The sequence below is a fragment of the Paroedura picta genome, chromosome 1 (genome assembly GCF_049243985.1).
Source record: "Paroedura picta isolate Pp20150507F chromosome 1, Ppicta_v3.0, whole genome shotgun sequence".
In the NCBI taxonomy this organism is placed as follows: Eukaryota; Metazoa; Chordata; class Lepidosauria; order Squamata; family Gekkonidae; genus Paroedura; species Paroedura picta.
Window position 1 is genome coordinate 69,732,997 of NC_135369.1, and position 25,150 is coordinate 69,758,146.

General features: G+C 41.5%; 1 protein-coding gene across 1 annotated transcript in view; it reads left to right on the plus strand.

Annotated features, from left to right (window-relative positions):
• The window catches only part of KCNK5 (potassium two pore domain channel subfamily K member 5), a 52,251-nt gene extending 29,176 nt beyond the window's left edge, over positions 1-23,075 (plus strand). Inside the window, exons 3-6 of the mRNA XM_077341999.1 lie at positions 8,522-8,633; positions 16,085-16,251; positions 17,034-17,202; positions 18,243-23,075. Coding sequence (XP_077198114.1) covers positions 8,522-8,633; positions 16,085-16,251; positions 17,034-17,202; positions 18,243-19,075 — 1,281 coding nt within the window. The 3' untranslated portion in view covers positions 19,076-23,075. The remainder of the gene's footprint in view (positions 1-8,521; positions 8,634-16,084; positions 16,252-17,033; positions 17,203-18,242) is intronic.
• The last annotated feature ends 2,075 nt before the right edge of the window (positions 23,076-25,150 follow it).

The following is a 25,150-nucleotide window of genomic DNA, read 5'->3' on the forward strand; positions in this document are numbered from 1 at the left end:
AGTATTTCCTCACTGCCCACTGTCAAAAAAAACTGCCACAGTACGGCCCATTACGCAAGGCCGCCGAAACAGTGATTTTGGGTCACATGGAAAACGCGGAGGGGGAAGAAGCGAAGCAAACCGCTTATGCACGGGACGGGACGCAACAGCGGCAAAACCCAGAGTAACTGATTATGCATGCGGTGACTCTGCCGCTGCTTCTGGTTGCGCCCCGGTCACCCGGAAGCTGCCCTTTCTTCTGCGTTTCGTTAACACGTTTTTTTCGGCGGCATGCACCAAATCTGTGGCCGGTTGCAGCTGGTTCCGTGCGTTATCGGTGATTTTAGTCTCCTCCATTCCAGCCCGAACGTGCGCTATCCCCCCCCCCCCGTGCATAATGGGTCTACTACAGACACTGTGTGGATCTACTTTCAGCTTTAGTAAAGAATTTTCTTCAACTTTTCTTCAGTATCTGAGGGACCAGATATTGCTCCTTGCAGGGTTTTGCACTCTGTGGGTACTAAACTGTTGGTGATTCCTGGCTGCGGGATTCTTCTGGCATCAATCAGGGCCAGGACATTTTTGGCCCTGGCCCCAACCTGGTGGAATGAGCTCCTGGAAGAGCTGAGGGCCCTGCAGGAGCATTTGCGGTTCCACAGAACCTGCAAGATGGAGCTCTTCCACCAGGTCTATGGATGAGGCTGGGATGTGGAAGATCAAAGGGCCTGTCCTCAGATTAGAGCTGTAAGTACGACAGTTCAGATTTGTTGGTACTTGAAATAGTTGGCACACCTGGAAATCTATGCCCTGAGGTGCTGAGAAAAGAGAGGAGGATTGGAGGGAGGGGGAGAAGGAAGACAGTGGATGGATTTTTAATTTTTTCGCTGACACAGCTTGTTCTTTAATGTTTAATATTTTAATGTAACCCGCCATGAGATGTTTTACAAGAGCAGCAGGTAAAAAAGCTAATAAATAAGATTTCTCATTATAGATGTTCAGTTAAACACAGATGCAGGTTCTGTCAGAAAGTTCTCTCTCTGAACCAGTCCCAATTTCTCCTCAGCTGTTGCTGGCCAATAAAAGCACTTGGAGCAGCCTATTGCTCAACCTGTGTCTCATACTTTTTCCACATGGGGAATTCTGCCTGGGCTAGTGCTTGTCTGGGCATAATCCCTGCTTCCAGATGATGTTGGGGCTGGCCTGGGGCTAGCCTGATTCATGCCATCCATTTCCCTGCAGCAAGGAATGCAGATTCTTCCACATTCCCTTCCATGCCGCAGGGGTCTTCTGGGTCTAGGGAAGGATCAGGCCATCCAGGCTTGGCTTCTCTCCCCATCCCTGGACTGACTACAGTGTCCTGGAAGGGATCCAAATTGCCCTAGGTGGCTCCATGGCATTGTGCAGCACCGCTGAGCCACCTGGGACATTTCTTTTTGTTGAGGAATGTGGTATTGCTACCCTGTTCCTAAACAGAAACAAAACCAGCCCCTGCCACCAGCACCCCCCACATGGTAGAAATTTTCCACCCTGGCTGCCTCGTGTGGAGGCACTAATCTTCCCCCATCTGGACCCGGAAAGAGCTGGGGCAACTGGCCCCAGCTCAAAACCCAGTGGCAGCCTGGCGGAGGTGCTGCCATGTAGATAAGGTATTAGTGAGGAATTTTAACTCTTCACTTGTTGCTGTTACTACAGAACTAGGAACTTTAAAATTATAGTGCTGTCCATCACAAATGTATTTGCTGCAGGGAGATATGTAGAAGATCCATAGTGCTTCCTTTTGTTGGTGAAGAAATGTGGGAGTCTCAGGATCGCGTCACTGGTGCTTTGTGGTTTATGTAGAACATAGATTTATCTTAGATTCAAGTGCATAGCCGGGTTGGTGTGAAGTAGCACAACAGAATGGCTGAAGGATGTATATTTCTCTTGCTGTTTTTCTTGCTATTGGCTCTCAATAAAATAAAAAGACTGTACAGGTGGTATATAAAATTCCATCTGGTTCAAACCCTGTGCTTTTGGATTATTATTGTGATTGGCTGAATACTTGGTATATTTGTGTTCCTGTGGTTAGATAACAGTTCCACAGACTTTTCTGTATCTTAAAATTTATTGCATAAGTAATTTAGAAGCATGCATGAAATGCAGATTTATGTTGATAAAACCTGAGAACTTTAACTGGTAAGGTATGTTGTAGGTAATTAAGGACATCTAAGCCTTTGGGGTAGGGCAAGTAAATCCATATAAATTGAGCTTTTCAGTTAAAATAAATGTGATTTTTAAAAAAAATCTGAGGGGAAACAGGCATGTGTTGAATAAGGGTATCTTTTGCCACATTCGGTTTCTTTGATAAGTTACCTGAAAGCTGCATAGACATGCAGGTGTGTTTTTTGCCTAAAAATAGCAGCTGTTAAGCAAACCTATCTCGTAAGAAAAGATTTACATAAAAGCTTATGGATTTGCATGATACGCTTTCCCACCTCAGCTGGCATATATGTACATGTTTTCTGTGTATTGAGTCTATGACTTATAAGTATGGAGAACATCTCCATTAATGACTTTGCTCTTAAATCAGTATATTTTCACCATCTCTAATAGGAGTGTCTTGCAGGTCAGCTCTTCTGAGCAAAAGCATAGAGCACTGTGGCTCCAATCCAGCAATGCACAATTTTAAAAAGCCTCTTCTAAGACATAAAATAGCCCTGCCAGTCATTGTGTTCTGAAGCAAGGTGGTAGGAGGGATAGAATTCAACTATGTATTCTCCTTCCTGAACAGCTTATTGGAATTTCAACTTTATTTAAAAGACTAGAAATCAAACCCATTTTATTATTTAATAAAATGGGCGCTAGGAGCCGGTCTTATCTCGCCCCGGGAGTGGCTTGACGGCAGCGAGAGCGCTCCCGGGGGCGAGAGGCCGGATCCGCCCCCCCCCCACTCTCCCCAAAGCTGCAAAGTGCGTTCTCTTGCCGCCGAGAGCCATGGCGAGGATGCTCCCGGAGCCGAGAAAAGGCCGGCTCCCTCCCCCCCCACCCTCCCCAAAGTCACCAACGGCATTCTCTCGGCCCCCCCTCCCCAAAGTCACCAACGGCATTCTCTCGGCCCCGGGAGCGGCCTCGCTCCCGCCCCCCCAGCCTCCCCAAAGTCACCAATGGCTGGCTCCCACCCCCCAGCCTCCCCCCAGGCCGGTTCCTGCCCCCCCAGCCTCCCCAAAGTCACCAACGGAGTTCTCTCGGCCCCCCCACCCTCCCCAAAGACACCAGCAGCGTTCTCTCAGCCCCAGGAGTGGCCGGGAGAAGGCAGCATGGCCCCCTAGAGAACTCACCGCATCGGCTGGCAGTCCAGTCTATGCGGTGATTCCCTGGCCGGGGCAAGCAGCCAATGGGGAGCCCCACTTTGCGCGGCTCCCCATTGGCTGCTTGGCCCGGGATGGACACTCGGAGGGGCCAATCAGGAGCCACTTTGTGGCTCCTGATTGGCCCCTCCGAGTTTTTATCCCAGACAGGGCCCGCCATAACTCCTCCCACACAGCCCTTACTCTTTTATTCAGTCCGCGGCACGCTGCGCCGCGGGGCTGTTTAAAGATTATCTGTATGTAGCCCTGAATGAAATATTGAGAAGGGCTGATGCATATAAAACATTCTTGGAAATGAGATTTACCATCCAGCAAAGGATGTCTACATGGAAGCCTGCTTTCTCATTGCTTCACCCTTAGTTGTATTGGATACAAAAAACAAGTGTCATGCCAAGCTTATATTGACCCAAGGGATTCAGCATTCTTTCAAAGTAAATGAGCTGCTACTGGTAGCTAAATTTTCAACAGTGAAAGTGCCCACTTTCCTCCAGACAGCTGGGGGAAAATATGGGAAATTACGCAAGAACTTGATTTGGCAAGTTAGAGATGCAAGTTTTTATACCATATGCATAGTTTATAGTTGTATCATCTGTGCAAACAACAATTTATAATGACAATATGTGAAAATTAATGTTAAAATAGATAAATAGAAATGTGAATTTCAGAGAATGAATGCAATACAGTAACTTTTGGGTTATTCTGGCAGAGAGATAGGTCACCCCTGGATTTTTAGGGACCACATTCTTTTTTAAAGACATTAGTCAATAGTTTCAAGTGGGTAGTTTCAAGCTGTGTTGATCCGAAGTAGCACAACAAAAATAGAGTCAAATAGCATCTTTAAGACCAACGAAGATGTATTCAATGTGTGAGCATTCGTGTGCATGTACACTCTTCCTCAGACAAGAGGAAGAGTGCATGCACTGAAAAGCTCATGCCTTGAATAATTCTTTGTTGATCTTAAAGATGGTATTCGACTCTATTTTTGTAATAGTCAGTAGTATTAGGGATGCATTTTTTTCCATGTGTGACCCAACCATCTAATGTGTGGTCAGATTTTATAGCAGCTTCTATAAGCCTGTTCTAAGAACGTCAGTGGTATGGGACATATTACAATCCCAGAAGAGTGATGTAAATTTTTCAAAACAAAATTATTTCCCTTTCATGTGAACACTTGAACAACATTTGCCTAACCAATCAAAACATGAGTCAATGTAATTTATAGTATTTCAAACCAATGATCCACCTAGTTTAGCCCTTGTTTCTAACAGAGATAATCCAAATGCCTCCAGGAAGCCCAAAAGAAGGCATGAAAGCTTTCTATGTCTCCAATATCTGTATTTTACCATGGAGTAATGTAGCCCTTTTGTCTAGCCTCTACCCAACTTTTGCCTTCAATGATATTATTACACCATCGCTGGTTAATCGAGATCCCCCCAGAAGGAAGCAATCAGAAGGAAAAAATGGCAACAAACCAGGAAAATGAGCACGGTCAATGGTCTCCTGAAAAGCACAACGTTTTCTCCGACAAAGCTGCGTAACTGTTCCCTCTGTGACTTGAGCCTGGCCTATCTAGTTCTTATCAAAGTGCTGCTATTATTGTGCTGTTAGGTCTCTATGTGTGTTGACATGTAAACAATTCTGTGCCAAGGGGATTTAAGTATTGGAATCATCTAGTGAAACCTGTTACAGGTGCAACATAACAGGTTTTATAAGCCCATCATAACCTGCTTTATCTAAGCAGATAAGAATTATGACTTCACTAGCATACCTTCAGATAACATTGTGCTGTTTAAGGGTAAAAGAACAAGACGATAAAACTTTAGCTGGACTTGGAACAGCTCCTTGTGTGGAAATCAGGTGATTGTTGCTAATGTTGAAACCAAAAAGCTGAGTATGCTAGATTTTGCCTCTTAGGGGACTTCTTAAAAAAAGAAAGGCAAGCTTCTAGACTTTGTGCCTCAGAGAAGCTGAAAATATGCAGCATCTTCTGTGAATTCTTACTTGGCTAAAAGGTTGGGAACTGATTCCAGTGCTGGGGTTCAAGGTACCGTGTCATGCTTTTCTTTCAGTAACAGGTTAAATACATGCCTAAATTTTTAATATTGAGGGTTTTTTTCATGCCCCAAAAGATGTTTGCTTCAAATTTTTGTGCTGTAGAACTTCTTTGGTTAAAATGGCTAAAAACATTTATATCTGTGGAACAAATGGCATCTATGTAACAATTAACAAAACTCAAGTTTTATTTTCGGAAATAACCCCAGTTGGACTTTTCTTTTTATAACTAGAATCTGTTTGGAAAATCCTGTTCCTTAAAGCTTAGTGTCTGTAACAACACTTATAACCATGTGGCTTTGAAAGCATATATTGAATTGAGTGGATATTCTCAACTATATCTAACTGTAATGCTTCTTGTCCCTTAATATTTTGAGTATGTATGAGTGGAATCCTATTCCTTTGGCCTATGCTACAAATTCCAAAACATGGCTTGTGTATATAATCATTGGCTCCAGGGGATCAGATGAATCTAAGACCTATTGTCTAGGTTTCAGTAAAAACCCTGAGAAATCAGAGAATGTGCTACTTAAAATAGATAAAATTGGGTTTCAGCTGAAGTACAGGATTGTAAGAAAAAGACCCCAGTAGAAATGATACTAAAACCCAAATAAAATTTTAAAATCAAATATATAAAAAAGAATGTTTGCCACACAAAGAGAAATTTAGCATAAAACCCCAGGCAGCCATTAGTGTATTTAAAGAGGGGTGACAAGTAGCAACTGAACAATGACCGCTCCAATTCAGGCTACTTTATCTTCCAGAAGTACCCTGCATGTTTAAGGCTAATTTGTGTCATTTGAAATAAATGCTGCTGCTTCAATTCCAGGTTGAAGTTTGCTGCAGCCAAAAGAAACGAGGGAAAGAGTGAAAGCAGTGTCAGGCAGGGCCACAGCTCATCCTAGGTAGAAACATGCCAATGGGGGACAAGAGGGAGGTGCAGCTTTGGCAGAGGAACAACTGGGAGTATAAACCTCTGAAATGTTGACACAGCAGTGAGAAGAGTTGGCCCTGTAGCTTTCTCAGGATATGAACTACACTAATAGGCTCTTCCTCTCCATCTGCTGCTATATGCTTCTCACCTCTTCATCCTGAAACACAAGCACTTGGAGACTGTGTCAGCTATTTCATATAGATATTGGAGTAATCCCATTAGGAAGGAGTTCCCACCCCATGCTAAACTTGTTACATCAATGTCAATTTCACTGGAGTTTGCTTAATGGCCTCATGTGCTTGGGAGTTTCCCATGGCCTTCTGTAAGAGGCAAATGTCAACACTGGTATGCCCATGTGCACAAGGGAAATAAAAACAAACATCACTTGCATGGCAAACTTCACAGACTCTTTGAAATGCAGCCAGTCTTCTAAGGATTGAAATATGCAATAGTCAAATAGTGACTAATGAAGTTACTTACTTTGGGATTAACATATCTGAAGGGCTCTCTCCTCCCATACTATCAAGCCTGCCAATTAAGATCTTCTCAAGCCCTGCTTTGCTTTGTGTACCTCTGCTTCCACAGCTGAGGTAGGCAGCAATTAGAGATGGGACATTGTGGTGGCACCTTGCCTTAGAATTCCCAGGCTGAGAATGTAGTTTCACTCAAGCAAGAGAATTGCTTAATTTTAATATGGCGAAGTATAGGCAACCTTGTAAGATTTTGTAACAGTTATGTTTCATCTGTTGTGTGTTTAGGACAGGGTAATTATTACTTATATATATGTTGTAATATTGGTTTTAATTAATGGTAATGGATTTAAATTAATTAACAGATTTTCTTCTGGGAGGAATAGAACCTAGTATGTCATAGAAAAATGGTATGTAGTGGTATATAGTGGCGGTGGTGTTAGTGTAATAAGAAGTTGCATACATAGGTGGAGATGGAGGGTCCCAAGATAGCACTTGCGGAAAGGAGAGGTTGCATTTCTTAAATGCAGTCACCCTAGGAGAAATGCCTGAAGCACAGTGATTGGGGGGGGGGGGTTACTTGTTCCAAAATGGTGGTAAGCAAACATTTAGCGCTTGTATTAATGCAACAAATTCAAACAAGTGGTTTGTAGTGCCAAGCACATATTTTGTAAGTAGAAGACCAGAGCTTCAACTTTTGGCAGCTAAAAAATTATGCAAACTGAGTGGGGTTGTCAGACTTACTTTATAGGGGTTGTCAGACTTACTTTATAGTTGTGGCTGGCCTTATTGTATGTATTTGACTATCAGCAAGACAGAAATCTGAAGTTGGATCTTCCATTACTTTAGTTATACCCAAAGCCATAGTTTTTAAGGTTGGAGTTCTGAAAAAAAAATTCTATACACTGGCATGTACTTCATAGAAATGATGAACTTGAGAAATTTGCCCTACAGAGAGAGCAACAAAGATGATGAGGGGTTTGGAGACCAAGACATATGAAGAAAGGTTGGGGGAGCTTGGTCTGTTTAGCCTAGAGAGGAGACGACTGAGAGGGGATCTGATAACCATGTTCAAGTATTTAAAAGGGTGCCATATGGAGGATGGAGCAGAATTGTTCTCTCTTGCCCCAGAGGGACAGACCAGAACGTATGGGATGAAATTAATTCAGAAGAAGTTCCTGACAGAGTGGTTTCTCAGTGGAACAGGCTTCCTCAGGAGGTGGTGGGTTCTTCATCTTTGGAAATTTTTAAACCGAGGCTAGATAGCCATCTGACGGAGATGCTGATCCTGTGAAGGCAAAGGGGTGGCAGGTACAGTAGATGAGCAATTGGGATGTGAGTGTCCTCCATAGTGCAAGGGGTTGGACTAGATGACCCATGAGGTCCCTTCCAACTCTATGATTCTATGAAAGGATGTATCTCTGTGTCTTTGTTTTTTAATGCCTATATTGGGGGGGGGGGGAATCAAGGCAATAAACATTCAGATGTGGTTTATTTTATTTATGGGATTTATATTCTGCCCAATCTTTAGGAATTTAGGGTCCATTTGCCATTACTTGTCTCTGTATCAGATGCCTGATATGCCTTGGAGGTCTCCCATCCAAATACTAGCCTGGGCTGATCCTGTTTAGCTTCCAAAATCTGACAAGAGTAGGCTAACCTGGGCTATTTCGGGGACATTCATATGTATGGACACCTCTTTACTCTATATGAGTGTAACCTCTGTCATTTTCCTGTAGGTCGTGTCAGAAGCTGATGGGCAAGGGATCTCAATTGATGGAAATGATACATTCAACTACTGGAACTGGCCGAATGCTGTCATCTTTGCTGCTACTGTGATTACAACCATTGGTGAGTATTTAACATGCAAGAACTTTATTTGATGTCTTTCCCTGGTGTTCTTGTAGTTTTGTATATGCGTGTTCTACTTTCCACTGAAGCAAGTGGTCAGGCATGCTGTTCGGAAGATAGCCTAGGAAATGTATTGTGATCCCAGGAGAGAGAATAACTTATAGGTATTGTGCACTAATACTAATCAGATGCCTGATTTATGACTGTTAGAGAACAGTTACGGGTATGTTGCACCACTTCTGTGACTCTCTTCTGACTGTGAAATTGCATTTTAATGAAGCCTCCAGTTGCCAATTTTGAATATGCTAGCAAATCCTTGTATAGCTGTGTATAATAAAGAGCTTTTAGACACTGACCTTTTGACTTCAAAAGGTCCTTTTGGCTTCAAAACTATCTCACAGCTGGTTGCATTGTTATGTTTCACATCTATGCTTTGTCTTTCAAATACAATTGTCTGACAAATTCTAATAAATATGGCCAATATTTCAAATCTTTTCTCTGTTAGCTAAAACATTCTGTTGGGAGTAGGTTTCTGTTATTCTATGTGATCTTTGGCATTTTATCCTTGCACAAATACTTAAAGGGAAACTAATTATCTGTAAAATTTTCCTTTGTGGCATGTCCATGACTGTAACCCAGCAAGCAGAAGGGAGAGAGCATGAGGTCAGAATTGGGTTTCTTCTCATCTTGCCAGTCTTCCTTGGTGTAGCAGTGTTTTTGTGTCTCTCAGCTGCCGCAGCCAGGATTGGCTTTGCTTGCCTCTGTCATCCTTGTTTCATACCCAGCTAAGATGATCTAGAGGAAACCAAGCTTTCGTGACCCCAAGATTACCTTGCTTACCTTCCTCTAATAAATGTAGTTGCTTGGGTTTCACATAAAGCAATTGGTGAAATTCTTCTCTTTCCTGCCTCAGAGACCATACCTTGAGATAGCCTCAAGTATTGAAGTGTAAATTTACCAGATATTTCTTTATTTTTGCATTTATATCCTGCCCTCCCCCCAGAGATTCAGGCCAGTTTACAGGGGGTTAAAATACATAGGAATTTTAAAATTAGATTACATAGGAATTTTAAATATTAAGCTTTAAAAAAAAAATAATAATCAAATAATAATTAGACCAGTTGGCTCCAGCTACCTCCTTCCTCAAGTGAAAAAGGTAGGGGGAGGAGTACAATGTTCACCCAGATGGGCTTCAGCTGGATGAGTTGTAGACAAGGAGATCAGTCAACATAAGATTATTCTCAGGCCTCAGTCATAGGCCTGGTAAAACAACTCTGTCTTGCAGGCTCTGTGGAACTGTTTAAGGTCCTGCAGAACTCTCATCTCATTCAGTGGAATGTTCCACCAGATCACTGGTTGAGGCAAATTTGACTTCCTTGGCCTGGGGATCAAAAAAATATAATGTAGATTTTCCCATAATTTTACAATAATCTGGGGGATTTCTCCTTCTCATAAAGCAAAATGAATATAAATAGGTTTGGATCAGGCTACTTGTATGCCATTTTTGCTTTTTTTTTTGTCTATTCTCTCTGGTTTCCCCATGTTCCGTGCCTTCAATATTTCTAGCTTTAGTCTGTATATATGCCTTCTAAATGCCCACGCAGCCATGAAAGTCACTGAGTGACTGATAGTTCTCTCTCAGTTTAGTATAGGAAAAGGGTCTTATGTTCCACCTTGACCTTCAATGTGGTCCATTTTGTTTCTGTCCCTCACTAGCAGGAGAAGCAATCCTAAAGAAAGTCATCTCTTAATCCAGAATAGAATACTTTACACTGTAGAATGAGAAGTGCTGGTTTGCACATACAGTTGAAAGATCTGATACCAAGTCAGAGCTGAAAGAGCTGTAACCTGGTTTATGTGCATGCTGATTTTCCAAAAGTATGCAGTTCTTATCTAAATTCTATTCAACTAAAAGGTGAATGCTACTGACCTACATAATGTATGTAAATGGAAAGCCACTGTTATACTGATTAGCGTCTCAGACTAGAATTTAGGAGGCCTAGGTTCCTAGTTCTGGAGAACTTTGGACCAGTCAGTCTCTCAGCATAACCTGCCCCACAGGGTGGTTGTTGGGAGGATAAAATGGAGGAGAGGCGAATTATGTCAGTTGTTTGGGGTCTTCATGAGGGAGAAAGATGAGGTAGGAATGAAGTTAACTAAGAAAACATGTATATTTCACTCTTTTGCATGCTTTTGTTTCTTTTGAGCATGAGAAGGAACAATGATATATTAAGGCAGATGTTTCTTGCATACTGACTCCTGGAAATCTTGCCCCTCTCCCTTATAAAACTGAATGAGATGTTGCCTAAAGGTAAAGGTATCCCCTGTGCAAGCACCGAGTCATGTCTGACCCTTGGGGTGATGCCCTCTAGCGTTTTCATGGCAGATACGGGGTGGTTTGCTAGTGCCTTCCCCATTTGCCAGTGCTTTCCCCAGTAGATGTTGCCTACTCATATGCATAATTTTAAGGGCTAGAAATGTGCTTAAAATATGAATACTGAGATTCTCTGATTTCTGACAGCAGCAACTTCTGTACTTATAAAGAATAGTCACAGGATCTTTAGCCCAGTGTCTGTCTTGAAAGCCAGTGTCATAGTATACTTAAAATGCTGGCACAGGATTTATGAGACCCAATGTAATCTTTTGTTACAAGTGAGTATGTGTCCGCTACGCAGGCTATGTTAATCAGTCATGAATATAAAATGATCTAATGGACACTGTAGCATGTGAATGAACACTGAAGGCTTTAATAGCATCTGGTAACAGGAAAAAGGTTATGCCTGAACCCAAGATTTAAGATTGCTGTGGGCAGCTGTAAAGGACTGGGATCAGGGAGGCTGATCCCCAACTTCCCCGAGAGTATTCTCATCAAAGGTTCAAAGTTACAAAGTAGAGGGCCAGGCTAAACCTGCATTCCCTGTAAGGTAGACTGCCCTGAATCTATCCCAAGCTCTAAGAGTCCAGGAATAACTCTCAGGTCTTTTGGGGAACAAAAGCAAAGTGTCTCAACCCACTCCAGGGAAGAGAGACCTCAGAAAAAATACACGGGTAGCTGTAACTAAGAAGACACTGGGTGGGTAATTTCCTGTTAACACTCTCAAGAATCAGAAAAATGGGTTAAAAATTAATTAATAAGCTATACCAGTTAGTGAAAAAAACAATAAAGGCATTCAATATAACATGCTTTAGGATACTTTGGGCTGATCCTGCGTTGAGCAGGGGGTTGGACTAGATGCCCTGTATGGCCCCGTCCAACTCTATGATTCTGTGATTCTCTGTTCTTCTCTGATATTCAATACTCACAAGCAATAGGGTTTTACAGTCAATAGGAAAAGTCTATAAGACATAGCAAAGTCCACAACACAAGTTCTGACCCACAGATCAGGAAAAGCAAGGGTGGTCAGACCTGAAAGTAAGGCTTCCAAAATCCAAATGAGTAAGACCCCAGGGTAAGACCAAGACAAAAGGGTAGAACCAGAAGACTGAACCCTAAGGTAAGATCCAGAAAAGATAATACCAAACAAGACAAAAGGGTAAGACCAAAAAGGTAATACAAAGAACTTAACTCATACTTGTGGACATTCTCCCATGTGGGGCACATTCAAAAGCGCCAATCAAATTAATACATGAATTAAAATGACAACCAGTTAGACCCTTGGTAAAAAGATGGCCTGTTAATTGAGTAACCAATTGGGAATCTATGCTAACGTGTTGGTGGTGTATCAGTTAACAGTGTGGTGTGGTGGCTTCTAATCTGGCAAGTTGGGTTTGGTTACCCGCTTCTCCACATGTAGCCAAGTGGGTCACATTGGGCTTGTAACAGCCCTGATAATGCTGTTCTGACCAAGCAGTCCTGCCAGAAGCTCTCTCAGCCTCCTTGACGTCATAGGTGTCTGTTATGGGGAGAGGAAGGGAGGTGATTGCAGGCCCCTTTAAGACTCCTTTATGGCAGTGAAAAGTGGGGTAAAAACCAGTTCCTCCTCCTCCTCCTCCTCCTTCACAATTGGCTGAAGCTGGAAAAGTTATCTTATCTTCAAGTATCCATCCTAGAGCAGTCCAAGAGCAGACCAATTCAGTAGCAATTGGAAGTAATAGTTTTAAAGTCACATCAGTTTTTGAGCAGAGGAGGTTGTTGTTGTTATGTGCGAAGTCGTGTCCGACCCATCGCGACCCCATGGACAATGATCCTCCAGGCCTTCCTGTCCTCTACCATTCCCCGGAGTCCATTTAAGTTTGCACCTACTGCTTCAGTGACTCCATCCATCCACCTCATTCTCTGTCGTCCCCTTCTTCTTTTGCCCTCGATCTCTCCCAGCATTAGGCTCTTCTCCAGGGAGTCCTTCCTTCTCATGAGGTGGCCAAAATATTTGAGTTTCATCTTCAGGATCTGGCCTTCTAAAGAGCAGTCAGGGCTGATCTCCTCTAGGACTGACTGGTTTGTTCGCCTTGCAGTCCAAGGGACTCGCAAGAGTCTTCTCCAGCACCAGAGTTCAAAAGCCTCAATTCTTTGACGCTCGGCCTTCCTTATGGTCCAACTTTCGCAGCCATACATTGCAACTGGGAAGACCATAGCCTTGACTAAACGCACTTTTGTTGGCAGGGTGATGTCTCTGCTTTTTAGGATGCTGTCTAGATTTGCCATAGCTTTCCTCCCCAGGAGCAAGCGTCTTTTAATTTCTTTGCTGCAGTCCCCATCTACAGTGATCTTGGAGCCCAGGAAAATAAAATCTGTCACTATCTCCATTTCTTCCCCTTCTATTTGCCAGGAATTGAGAGGGCCGGATGCCATGATCTTTGTTTTCTTGATGTTGAGTTTCAAGCCAACTTTGGCACTCTCCTCCTTCACCCGCATCAACAGGCTCTTTAGTTCCTCTTCACTTTCTGCCATTAGAGTGGTATCATCTGCATATCTGAGGTTGTTGATATTTCTCCCTGCAATCTTGATCCCAATTTGTGACTCCTCTAATCCCGCATTTCTCATGATGTGCTCTGCATACAAGTTAAATAGGCAAGGCGACAGTATACAGCCTTGCCGAACTCCTTTCTCAATTTTGAACCAGTCAGTGATTCCATGTTCAGTTCTCACTGTTGCTTCTTGACCTGCATATAAATTTCTCAAGAGACAAATAAGATGCTCTGGCATTCCCATCTCTTTAAGAACTTGCCACAATTTGTTGTGCTCCACACAATCAAAGGCTTTAGCATAGTCAATGAAGCAGAAGTAGACGTTCTTCTGGTACTCCCTAGCTTTCTCCATGATCCAGCGTATGTTGGCAATTTGATCTCTAGTTCCTCTGCCTCTTCGAAATCCTGCCTGTACTTCTGGAAGTTCTCGGTCCACATATTGCTGGAGCCTAGCTTGTAGGATTTTGAGCATAACTTTGCTAGCATGAGAAATTAGTGCGATGGTGCGGTAGTTTGAACATTCTTTGGCATTGCCCTTCTTTGGGATTGGAATGTAAACTGACCTTTTCCAATCCTGTGGCCATTGTTGAGTTTTCCAAATTTGCTGGCATATTGAGTGTAGCACTTTTACTGCATCGTCCTTTAAGATTTTGAATAGTTCAACTGGAATGCTGTCACTACCACTAGCTTTATTGTTGCTCAGACTTCCTAAGGCCCATTTGACTTCACATTCCAGGATGTCTGGCTCCAGGTCAGTAACTACCCCATTGTGGTCATCAGGGATGTTAAGCTTGCTCTTGTATAGTTCTTCTGTATAATTTTGCCACCTTTGTTTGATCTCTTCTGCTTCTGTGAGGTCCCTACCATTTTGGTCCCTTAGCATACCCATCTTTGCATGAAACGTTCTCTTCATATCTCCAATTTTCTTGAAAAGATCTCTGGTCCTCCCCATTCTATTGTTTTCTTCTATTTGTTTGCACTGTTCATTTAAGAAGGCATTCTTATCTCTTCTAGCTTTTCTCTGGAATTCTGCATTCAATTGGGTGTATCTTTCTCTTTCTCCCTTGCCTTTCACTTCCCTTCTCTCCTTAGCTATTTGTAAAGCTTCCTCAGACAGCCATTTTGATTTCTTGCATTTCTTTTTCTTTGGGATGGTTTTAGTTGCTACCTCTTGTACAATGTTGCGAACCTCCGTCCATAGTTCTTCAGGCACTCTGTCTATCAGATCTAATTCCTTAAATCTATTTGTCACCTCCACTGTGTATTCGTCAGGGATATGATTTAGTTCATACCTGAGTGGCCTAGTGCTTTTCCCTACTTTCTTCAATTTAAGCCTGAATTTTGCAACAAGAAGCTCATGATCTGAACCACAATCAGCTCCTGGTCTTGTTTTTATTGACTGGATAGAACTTTTCCATCTTTGGCTGCAGAGCACATAGTCAATCTGATTTCTGTGTTGACCGTCTGGTGATGTCCATGTGTAGAGTCGTCTCTTGGGTTGCTGGAAAAGAGTGTTTGCTATGACCATTGTATTCTCTTGACAAAATTCTACCAGCCTGTGCCCTGCTTCATTTTGTACTCCAAGGCCAAACTTGCCTGTTATCCCGGTTATCTTTTGGCTTCCTACTTTAGCATTCCAATCCCCCATGATGATAAGCACATCATTTTTTGGCGTTGCTTCTAGAAGGTGTTGTAGGGCTTCATAGAACTGATCAACTTCATCCTCTTCAGCAGCAGTGGTTGGGGCGTAGACCTGGATCACTGTGATGTTGAATGGTTTGCCTTGGATTCGAACTGAGATCATTCTGTCATTTTGGGGATTGTATCCCAAGACTGCTTTTCCTACTCTCTTATTGATTATGAATGCTACTCCATTTCTTCTGCGAGATTCTTGTCCACAGTAGTATACCTGATGGTCATCTGAATTAAATTCACCCATTCCTGTCCATTTTAGTTCACTGATTCCTAAAATGTCGATGTTCAGTCTTCTCATTTCTTGTTTAACCACGTCCAGCTTGCCTTGATTCATGGATCTGACGTTCCAGGTTCCTATGGAATAAAAATCTTTACAGCATCGGACTGTCTTTTCGCCACCAGTTACTTCCACAACTGAGCGTCCTTTCGGCTTTGGCCCAGCCGCTTCATTCATTCTGGCGCTACTCATACTAGCCGTCTGCTCATCCCCAGTAGCATATTGGACACCTTCCGACCTGAGGGGCTCATCTTCCAGCGTCATATCGTTATGCCTATTGGAACTGTCCATAGAGTTTTCATGGCAAAGATACTGGAGTGGTTTGCCATTGCCTTCTCCAGTGGATCACCTTTTGTCAGAGCTCTCAGCTATGACCTGTCCGTCTTGGGTGGCCCTGCATGGCATAGCTCATAGCTTCACTGAACTACGCAAGCCCCCTTGCCACAACAAGGCAGCGATCCTTGAAGGGGGTGAGCAGAGGAGGGGAGAGCCTCAAACATTGGTTCAGAGAACAAGAAAATGAACATGTTAACTTTTTTACTACTGCAGTTTTAAACACAATATTTCTTTGCAGGATATGGAAATGTTGCTCCTAAGACTCCATCTGGTCGGGTTTTCTGTATATTCTACGGACTCTTTGGTGTTCCTCTCTGCTTAACGTGGATCAGTGCTTTGGGCAAGTTTTTCGGTGGGCGTGCCAAGAGGCTGGGTCAATTCTTGACAAAGAGAGGAGTAAGCTTGGTACGTATTTTTGTGTGCCTTGACCCCTTAAAGAGGACATTTAAATTCCTACCCTTGATAATCCTATTCCTTAACTTGTATAGAATGTTATAAACTGCTTCTTTGTATATGCTGTAAATTATAAACAAAAATATGCCCCAAGTCTATCTGCAGTTTATTACGTAATAATATTAATGTTGACACATAACTGCATACAGTATATGCCATAATTAAGACTGAATTATTTTGTATGTTCATTATTTATTTGCCCTGTTTCAGTAAAATACCAAAAAGAGCAGGTTTTGGCACTTTGAAGCATAATCTTCCATGGGTTACAGTGAATTTTGTTTATATGGAATGGAACCTCAATCAGAGTCTCATTTCCGTTGCCTGATTTCAGGCACATAGGCTAAAAGTAATTCTTATATACAGAAGCAGCCAAATGATACTTTTAAATTTTGTGATACAGGATCACAATGTTAGTTGTAATAGTTTTCTGTATAATGTGTAAGAACCACTTGTATTTGTATTAATTATAAAATACAATAGCCATAGATCATAGTGATCAAATGTTAGGCAAAGCATTTTGCCCCCTCCAAAAAAAAAGCACACAGAAATTCTTCAGCCTTAAATGCATAAAATATCTAGAAATGGCTTGAAAGCCTGAAGTGTGTTTGCACATTTACTTCCTTCTGTTAGGCTACAATGTTAATTTTTTGTCAGTACTTTAGCTATAGTTTTGTGACTAAAGGATACAAGCCTGACTGACCTTTCCTTCCCCCTTCCCTTTTCCTTCTTTGCAGAGAAAAGCACAAATTACATGCACAGCCATTTTCATCATCTGGGGAGTCCTAGTCCATCTAGTCCTCCCACCCTTTGTCTTTATGGTGACTGAAGGCTGGACATACATTGAGGGGCTGTACTTCTCATTCATCACTATTACCACCATAGGATTTGGAGACTTTGTTGCTGGTCAGTAATAGCTCTCTATTCATTATAACTAATTGGTTACCAATATTGTGCAAGCTTTCAGCAGTTCCTAATTTAATATTTTCCAAAACTTGTGCTGCAATTTAAAAGGGCACTGCTATAACAAACTGTTATGGTTTTGTGAAAGGTGCATAACATGAAGCAAGGAAAGATGGATGGATGAGGAGGTGCCTAAGGGCCAAACCAGATGTGATGGCATCTTTGTGACTGCCAGATGGACTTTAAAATACTCTGAAAGTCCAGTCTTGATAGGACTTGCAGGGCGGTAGGCTAAAGGGTTCTTCTCCCCTGCCATGCACCTCCCTACCACACTTGAAAAGGCGCGGGGGGGATGATAAGAGTGCCACAATGAAGCATTTTAAAATTATTATTATTATTATTATTAGATTTAGATTTATTTCCTGCCACTCCCTAAACTGTTTGTGGTGGGTCACAATGTCTAAAAAAACTCCCATTAAAACACCCATTAAAAGACTTTAAAATACTCCCAACATGGCAGAAAAACCCCATTCCTAACCCCTGTTACTAAGGGGGGGGCGTGGAGAAGAAAGTCTGACGATGTTCATTCCGAGCCTGAAGGCCCGGAGGCCTTTAAATACCTTTAAAATGGTGACTTATTTATTTTAAAAATATTTCCTACCTTTTAATATTCTAACTGGCTAGTGAAACATAGTATAACAACCAAATTACAATCCATTTTCAGCATCTTTCATAACTTTGACAAACAAACTATCCTTTGAGTCAGACTGTAAGTCTGAAATTAGGAAATATAGCTGAAAATGCATGCTGTGCAACTTTGGCTTTCAAACATTCAAGAACAGTTTATTTACTACATAGATATCTGTGAAGTACCCAGACAGATGGAGCACCATGAATACCACATTAACAGAAATTGTCTTTAATGTGCTTTAAACATGGATAACCTTTGTGCTTTCTGCTAATATGCCTATATAAAAAGTTTATTAAGTGTATTCATATGTAAATCAAGTTCTATTGTTTTTGTTCTTTGTGTTTTCCTTTAGGTGTGAATCCGAGTGTCAATTACCATTCCCTGTACAGATACTTTGTGGAACTCTGGATATACCTGGGCCTAGCTTGGCTTTCTCTCTTTGTTAATTGGAAAGTCAGCATGTTTGTGGAGGTTCACAAAGCAATCAAGAAACGAAGGAAAAAAAGAAAGGAGTCTTTTGAGAATCACCCTCCAACCAAGAAAGCTCTTCAGATGTCTAACACGAAAGATGTGAACATTTTCAGCTTCCTTTCTAAGAAAGAAGAGACCTACAATGATCTCATCAAACAGATTGGGAAGAAGGCTCTGAAAACAAACAATGACAGAAGCCTAAAAGCGGAGCAGTCTATACCAGCCTTGCAGCACAGCAGCACAGATATGAAAGTGATGTACACAAAGAACAAGTTATTTGACTATGATGAAGTTTCTCTGAATCTCCAAAACTGTCATGTCATGAGGCATCTGACTGACAGGCATGTTGGGAATAGCCCAGTCGAGGGATCTGTATTTGTAAATCAACTAGACCGGATCAGTGAGGAAGAAGGAGAAGCATGGGATTCCAGGGATTATCGACCCTTGATCTTTGAAAATGCCAATATAACATTTGTAAATGAGGATGATGATGATGATGAAGAAGAGGAGGAGGATCTTTCAGATGACGAAGAAACATCAAAATCTTCTATGGATGACAATCTTGCAGAGGAACCAGAGAGTCCTAAAAAACTGGTGAAATTTCCATCCTCTGATGAGTCTACCTTCACCAGTAATGAACTAGAGGTATCTGTACCTTATGAACAGCTAATGAATGAGTACAACACAGTGAATAATTCAAAAGCTGCAACGTGAAGAAAAGCAAGTCTAGTCACTGTTTTTTGAAGATAATTTTATTCACATTATGAACAGATAAGCATGGGAACAGGAATGTATGACATGCTCTGGCGTTTTCTACTGCCATAACCTTCTTTATGCCAACTGAAATAATCCAATGAATTGAATGTCATCTGCAATTATTTATCAGCTTTGGTTACCCACTGTGAACTGACAGTTTAACGTGTGGGTTCCTCTTCCTCCTTGAGAGTTCTGAGAAGTCAGGAAGAAAAACCTAGAATTATCACTTGGGCTTTATTCAGTATTTGTTTCTTTCTTGGTGACGAGTGAAGCTCTATTACTACAATCAGACTAATTTGGGTCAGTGTATGTCATAACTGGTTACTGCCTTAATCCCTCAGCTCTGAAAAAAACTGAACAGAAGTGATGAATGTCGGTGGCATTGCCCTAGCTGCACATTCCAAACTCCCTATCACACAATGAAATTCCCATTCTCTTTTAAGAGATGCTGTGAACTGGAAGAGTAAAATATCCTGAAAGTTAAATTATGCCAGCTCAGTTTACTAGTGAGCTTGAAAGTATGTACGTTTTTTTTTAATCTTAAAATTCAGAACTGATTTACAGAGGGAGTATACCTTCTACTAAAGACACTACCAGTGGTCAAACTCTCATCATAATCATGGAAAGCACACAGAAATGAACATTGGAGAGTAGTAACAAAGAACTGTGCAAGAAGATGTGTGGAGAACAAATTTTTAAATGAAGAAATGCACAATGACAAACTTGGTTTTGCATTGGAAGTGCCCTTTCACGGTCCATGCTCTAGAGGAAATACTTGAATAACTTTATATGCTGGTGTGTCTGTGAATTTTAGTGAAGCTGCATTTTCTAGTGTGTTTGAATAGTGAAAACCAGCCTGAATCTCTTAATTTCCACCTGAAGGATCTAAGATCTACTTTAAAGTCCTTTGTACGATGGCTGTACTCCTAAAAAACTTTATTTCTCCTGCCTTCTCAACTCTAATGGGGAGTTTAAATCAGATTGAATTGTAATGTTTAGTGATTGCATAAATATTTTCCCATATTTTTATTTTTTTAAATGATGTTCCACCCTAGATAACTTAGCAAGGCATTGGCAAGGAAGTAATTAACTCCGTGACTAGTGTGGCTTTTGAGAAGCTGAGAACTGCCTACAGTTTTTCAGGTTACCAGAGCTAAGTAGTAATGCTGGGCAATCCCATCCTCAATGCTGCTTTCTAGCAGCATCTGTTCTAAGCTGTTTAAGCATGAGGTTGTGAGTTACCATCCAACTATATATTGAGCTCCAACTGATTCCAGTATGAAATGGAGGAAATCATGTGTAGAAAGCCCTGGAGTGGCAAATTTAAAACAGTATAATTTGGAGGACAGTTTAAAGATGCCTCCAATCAATCATACACTCCTTTAAAAAAACTCCTCAGGAGGACAGCTTGAAGACATTTGCTGCCATAAAAAGGGTCTCTCTTCATTTCTATTCAGAAATTTTGTACTGTACATGCAAATAAGTTAGCAAGAAATTAAGTTGTTTGGTTCTATGCTATGCTTTTCTAAGTAGGAAATTATCATCTTGTTCTTGTATTATCTTGGGCATGGGCTGAAATGCAGCCCAAATTACAGTGGACAACAGAGAGGCTATGGTTACACTTGGAGCCCCAGTGGCTGGTTCTTCCCCCGAGTGATCCTGGACAGCCATGAATGAAGTTAACCTTTTGTAAAAACAATTTTTTAAAATAACTTCACTCCAATCTGGCTTTCTGCCTATAATTTAGCATTTCTCTGATTCCATGCCAGATAATACACTGTGAGTTCTAAGTTGTACCCTCTTTTCTTTTGAAAGTGCCCATCCTCTTAGTAAAGATAAACTCCATAAAGCTGGTGTTCTGGTGAGTCTTCCATGACTGGAAGGCCAAGAGGTTTCTCTCTGCTGCACTAAAAGAGAGGGACTGAATGGTGCATGAAAGACAGTTATAGGAACAACCAACAGATGATCGGATCGGTGTTTGTCTCAAAATGTGGCTTCTCTTATGTATAATTACTGCAGTACATGCAAAGCTGGGTCACATAAACAGGCAGAGTTGAAATGTTGCAAGTCTGAAGTTGTGGCTTCCGCTATATTAAGCCTTGCCTCTGTGTCTAGAGATGAAGATCGCTCACATGACCTGTTCAGTTGAAATACTGGTTAGATGCTCCTCTGTAGACCTGATACACACGGCATTTTAAAAGTGCCCTGAATTTCTAAGAACTTAACCAGCTTTCAAGGAAACAAGGTCATATTTTCCTTGCCTTGCCTAAGGCAGATTTGACAGATAGAAACACAGCCAATGAAATTTGCTGTATTCTATACTGTGCTCCATTAAAATCAGCAAAAGTTTGAAACATAGATACACCCTTACATCCAGCAATTCCACCATGTGCCTTGTTGTGGATGAAATTAGCTGTGTTTTTGTCTTAAGAGTGCCAATACAAAACATATAGATATGATTTATTGAGACTTGGCTTTTATTAGCTGCACAAGCTTTATACTTGCCCTTTACTTTTAGAGGGAGTTTGATCTCTATCTTTTACTGCTAAGAGGCTTCCTGAAGCTTGCTGAAAACTGAGCTGCCTTCACAATCTACTTGGGTTATAAGCAATGTCTTCCATGTGTTGAAGGAGAGCTACAGTTTTCTTAGTCTGAGTCAACTCTTTTTCCGCTACTTTGCATCTGATGAAGTAAACATTACCATTTTGATTGCTGGGAAAAACCCAACGTTTGAAGTGCCTTGATGTCCCAGCTACATTTCAGGAAGGATATGTATAATGTGAAACTCTTCAAGCAAACTGAAGGTGAAGGTTTGACCATCCTGTGCCCCCCTCCCCCATTCTATGATTTAACTGTGGGAAACCATCTCTGCTTTATGTTGATGTTAAATTGTTTAGAAGTTTGCAGAAAGGTTTTTGTTTTTTGTTTGTAAAGATAGCTGCTACTTTTTGAAAAGCAACAGCCCACCAAGAAGCCTTGTCTTTGGGGATCGAGGTGGGGAGAGAGGACTCTGGTACATCATGTTGTGGACCACTGAATCTGAGCTATTGTGTCTGGCTGGATTCTCGTACTACGTGTGGACTCAAAACAGCTTGCAGAATCTCCTCAACTCTGTACTGTGAGGAGGCAGGTTATTTACAGGAATGGGACCCAAAAGACAAGTGATTATTTTCCTTTTATGTGATAGCTTATAATCATCTCACATGGTATGAATTGGCTACATATGGGGGGTGCCATTCCTGTGGCCAATTTCCTTAGCATATGCATTCCATAACTATATAGCAAGGCAACAGTTTGCTGTGAGTGACAGCATTACTGCATGGTTACTGAATGTCCAATGCAGAATTAGCATGCAAAAAAATTGACTGTACATGCACAGCAGAATAATTGTTAATTTTCTTTTAAATTGGTCCCCTCAAGTGAATCCTTAAAATGTTGCTTATGCAGCTGATCACATGATGGATTCAGTATAGTAGAACAAAACTGTTAAGCAATACTTTTTAGAAGGAACCCTCTTATTTTGAAGGCATGATTAACTCCATTTCTGGCAACAGATGTCTCAAAATATGGAACAGTTATAAGTGCTTATTGATATCTGTCACACTGAATGTGGCTTATTTCATCCTTTAGTTTGTTTGAATGACCAAGTAAAAATATGCTTCTCCAAACATAGAAGCAAAAAGCAATAGCTGGCAAGGCATTGGGCCCTAAGAGTATCCCAGCAGCACTGCACTGAACTTTTAAAATGAGGGTCTCCATCTTTCACGTTGTTCTTGAACCTGTATAGCCCCTGATCTCATCTGTGTCACTCCACCAACTGAGCAGGTACAACTCTGTCTTGGTCTGTTCTTTTATTTGCTGATTTTGTGTCACTGGAATCACACTGTATGTAAATATTAGACCTTGCAAAATGTAATTTATTTAAACTTTTTTCCAATAAAGATTTTTTTAAATAAAAGGTATTGTTCCTGTTTTCTTAATAAGGAGGCAAAGAAGGCTCTGAAGTTGGATTAACTCTAGTAATTGCACATAGTAGTCAACATTTGTGCTTGCGGGCAAATTCCCAGTAGTATTCTTTATAGAACTGTGACTAAAAGAAGAGGCAGGTCTGGCTTGGTGGTAAAGCACATGCCAGCCAATGTCAATTAAAGGATCTAGTAGGTGTTGCTGCCAGTGCAATTTGGCAATAAGACAGCTTCCTGGGTTCCAAGTGAAACAGATCCCGCTGGAAAGTGTTCTAAGCTGACCACTGAGCACCAATGCTAGGGAGTTCCAGAATGCTAGGGAGTTCCACATCTATTTCTGCCTCATTGACTATGCTAAAGCCTTTGATTGTGTGGAGCACAACAAATTGTGGCAAGTTCTTAAAGAGATGGGAATACCAGAGCATCTTATTTGTCTCTTGAGAAATGTATATGCAGATCAAGAAGCAACAATGAGAACTGAACATGGAATCACTGATTGGTTCAAAATTGAGAAAGGAGTTCGGCAAGGATGTATACTGTCGCCTTGCCTATTTAACTTGTATGCGGAGCACATCGTGAGAAAGGCGGGATTAGAGGAGTCATAAATTGGGATCAAGATTGCAGGGAGAAATATCAACAACCTCAGATATGCAGATGATACCACTCTAATGGCAGAAAGTGAAGAAAGTGAAACTAAAGAGCCTGTTGATGTGGGTGAAGGAGGAGAGTGCAAAAGTTGGCTTGAAACTCAACATCAAGAAAACAAAGATCATGGCATCCAGCCCTCTCAATTCCTGGCAAATAGATGGGGAAGAAATGGAGGTAGTGACAGATTTTATTTTCCTGGGCTCCAAGATCACTGCAGATGGGGACTGCAGCAAAGAAATTAAAAGACGCTTGTTCCTGGGGAGGAAAGCTATGGCAAATCTAGACAGCATCCTAAAAAGCAGAGACATCACCCTGCCAACAAAAGTGCATTTAGTCAAGGCTATGGTATTCCCAGTCGCAATATATGGCTGTGAAAGTTGGACCATAAGGAAGGCTGAGTGTCAAAGAATTGAGGCTTTTGAACTCTGGTGCTGGAGAAGACTCTTGCGAGTCCCTTGGACTGCAAGGCGAACAAACCGGTCAGTCCTAGAGGAGATCAGCCCTGCCTGCTCCTTAGAAGGCAAGATCCTGAAGATGAAACTCAAATACTTTGGCCACCTCATGAGAAGGAAGGACTCCCTGCAGAAGAGCCTAATGCTAGGAGCGATTGAGGGCAAAAGAAGAAGGGGACGACAGAGAATGAGGTGGCTGGATGGAGTCACTGAAGCAGTAGGTGCAAACTTAAATAGACTCCGGGGAATGGTAGAGGACAGGAAGGCATGGAGGATCATTGTCCATGGGGTCGCGATGGGTTGGACACAACTTTGCACCTAACAACAACAAAAGCACCAATGATCAAAGCATATGAACTGCTGACTCCTACAGCACATATTTTCCTACAAACCCATTTGTAGATGCCTTGACAAAGTTAGATGCCCTTGAGACAAAGATAAGTTCCATGTCCACAATTGCAATTTTCAATTTCTTTGTAAAATAATGGAACTCGACCCAACAATGCAGGAAAAGGCCATAAAGAGTATAGATCAAGCACAACAGAGCGGTATATATATAAAAAAAACCCTGTGGGTTTCAAAAGCATTGTTACTACTTAAAGCAGTTCTGAAGACTACTTTGTGAACCTTCAAGAGAATAGTCACATGTTTTAAACTTGAATGTAAAAAGTATTGTGTGAATCAGTTGGATTTCTTGTCATTGCTCCCTGTGAGAAATTGCTGTGTTTTATTAGGCATAAACGTAGGAATGAGAAGTCATTGAAGATATGCCCTTGGAACCTAAAAATTGTTTAACATCACTTGACACATACAACACAGTTTGAAATTGTAACAATTAATACAACTCCCTGTATAACGTAAAAAAACAAGCTTAGGGTTGGGGGAATTAAAAGATGTGTAGAAGCTGTATTTTCCTGCAACTAATAAGTATGGTGCGATCTAATCGGTATGACCACTGGGCTGCAGGT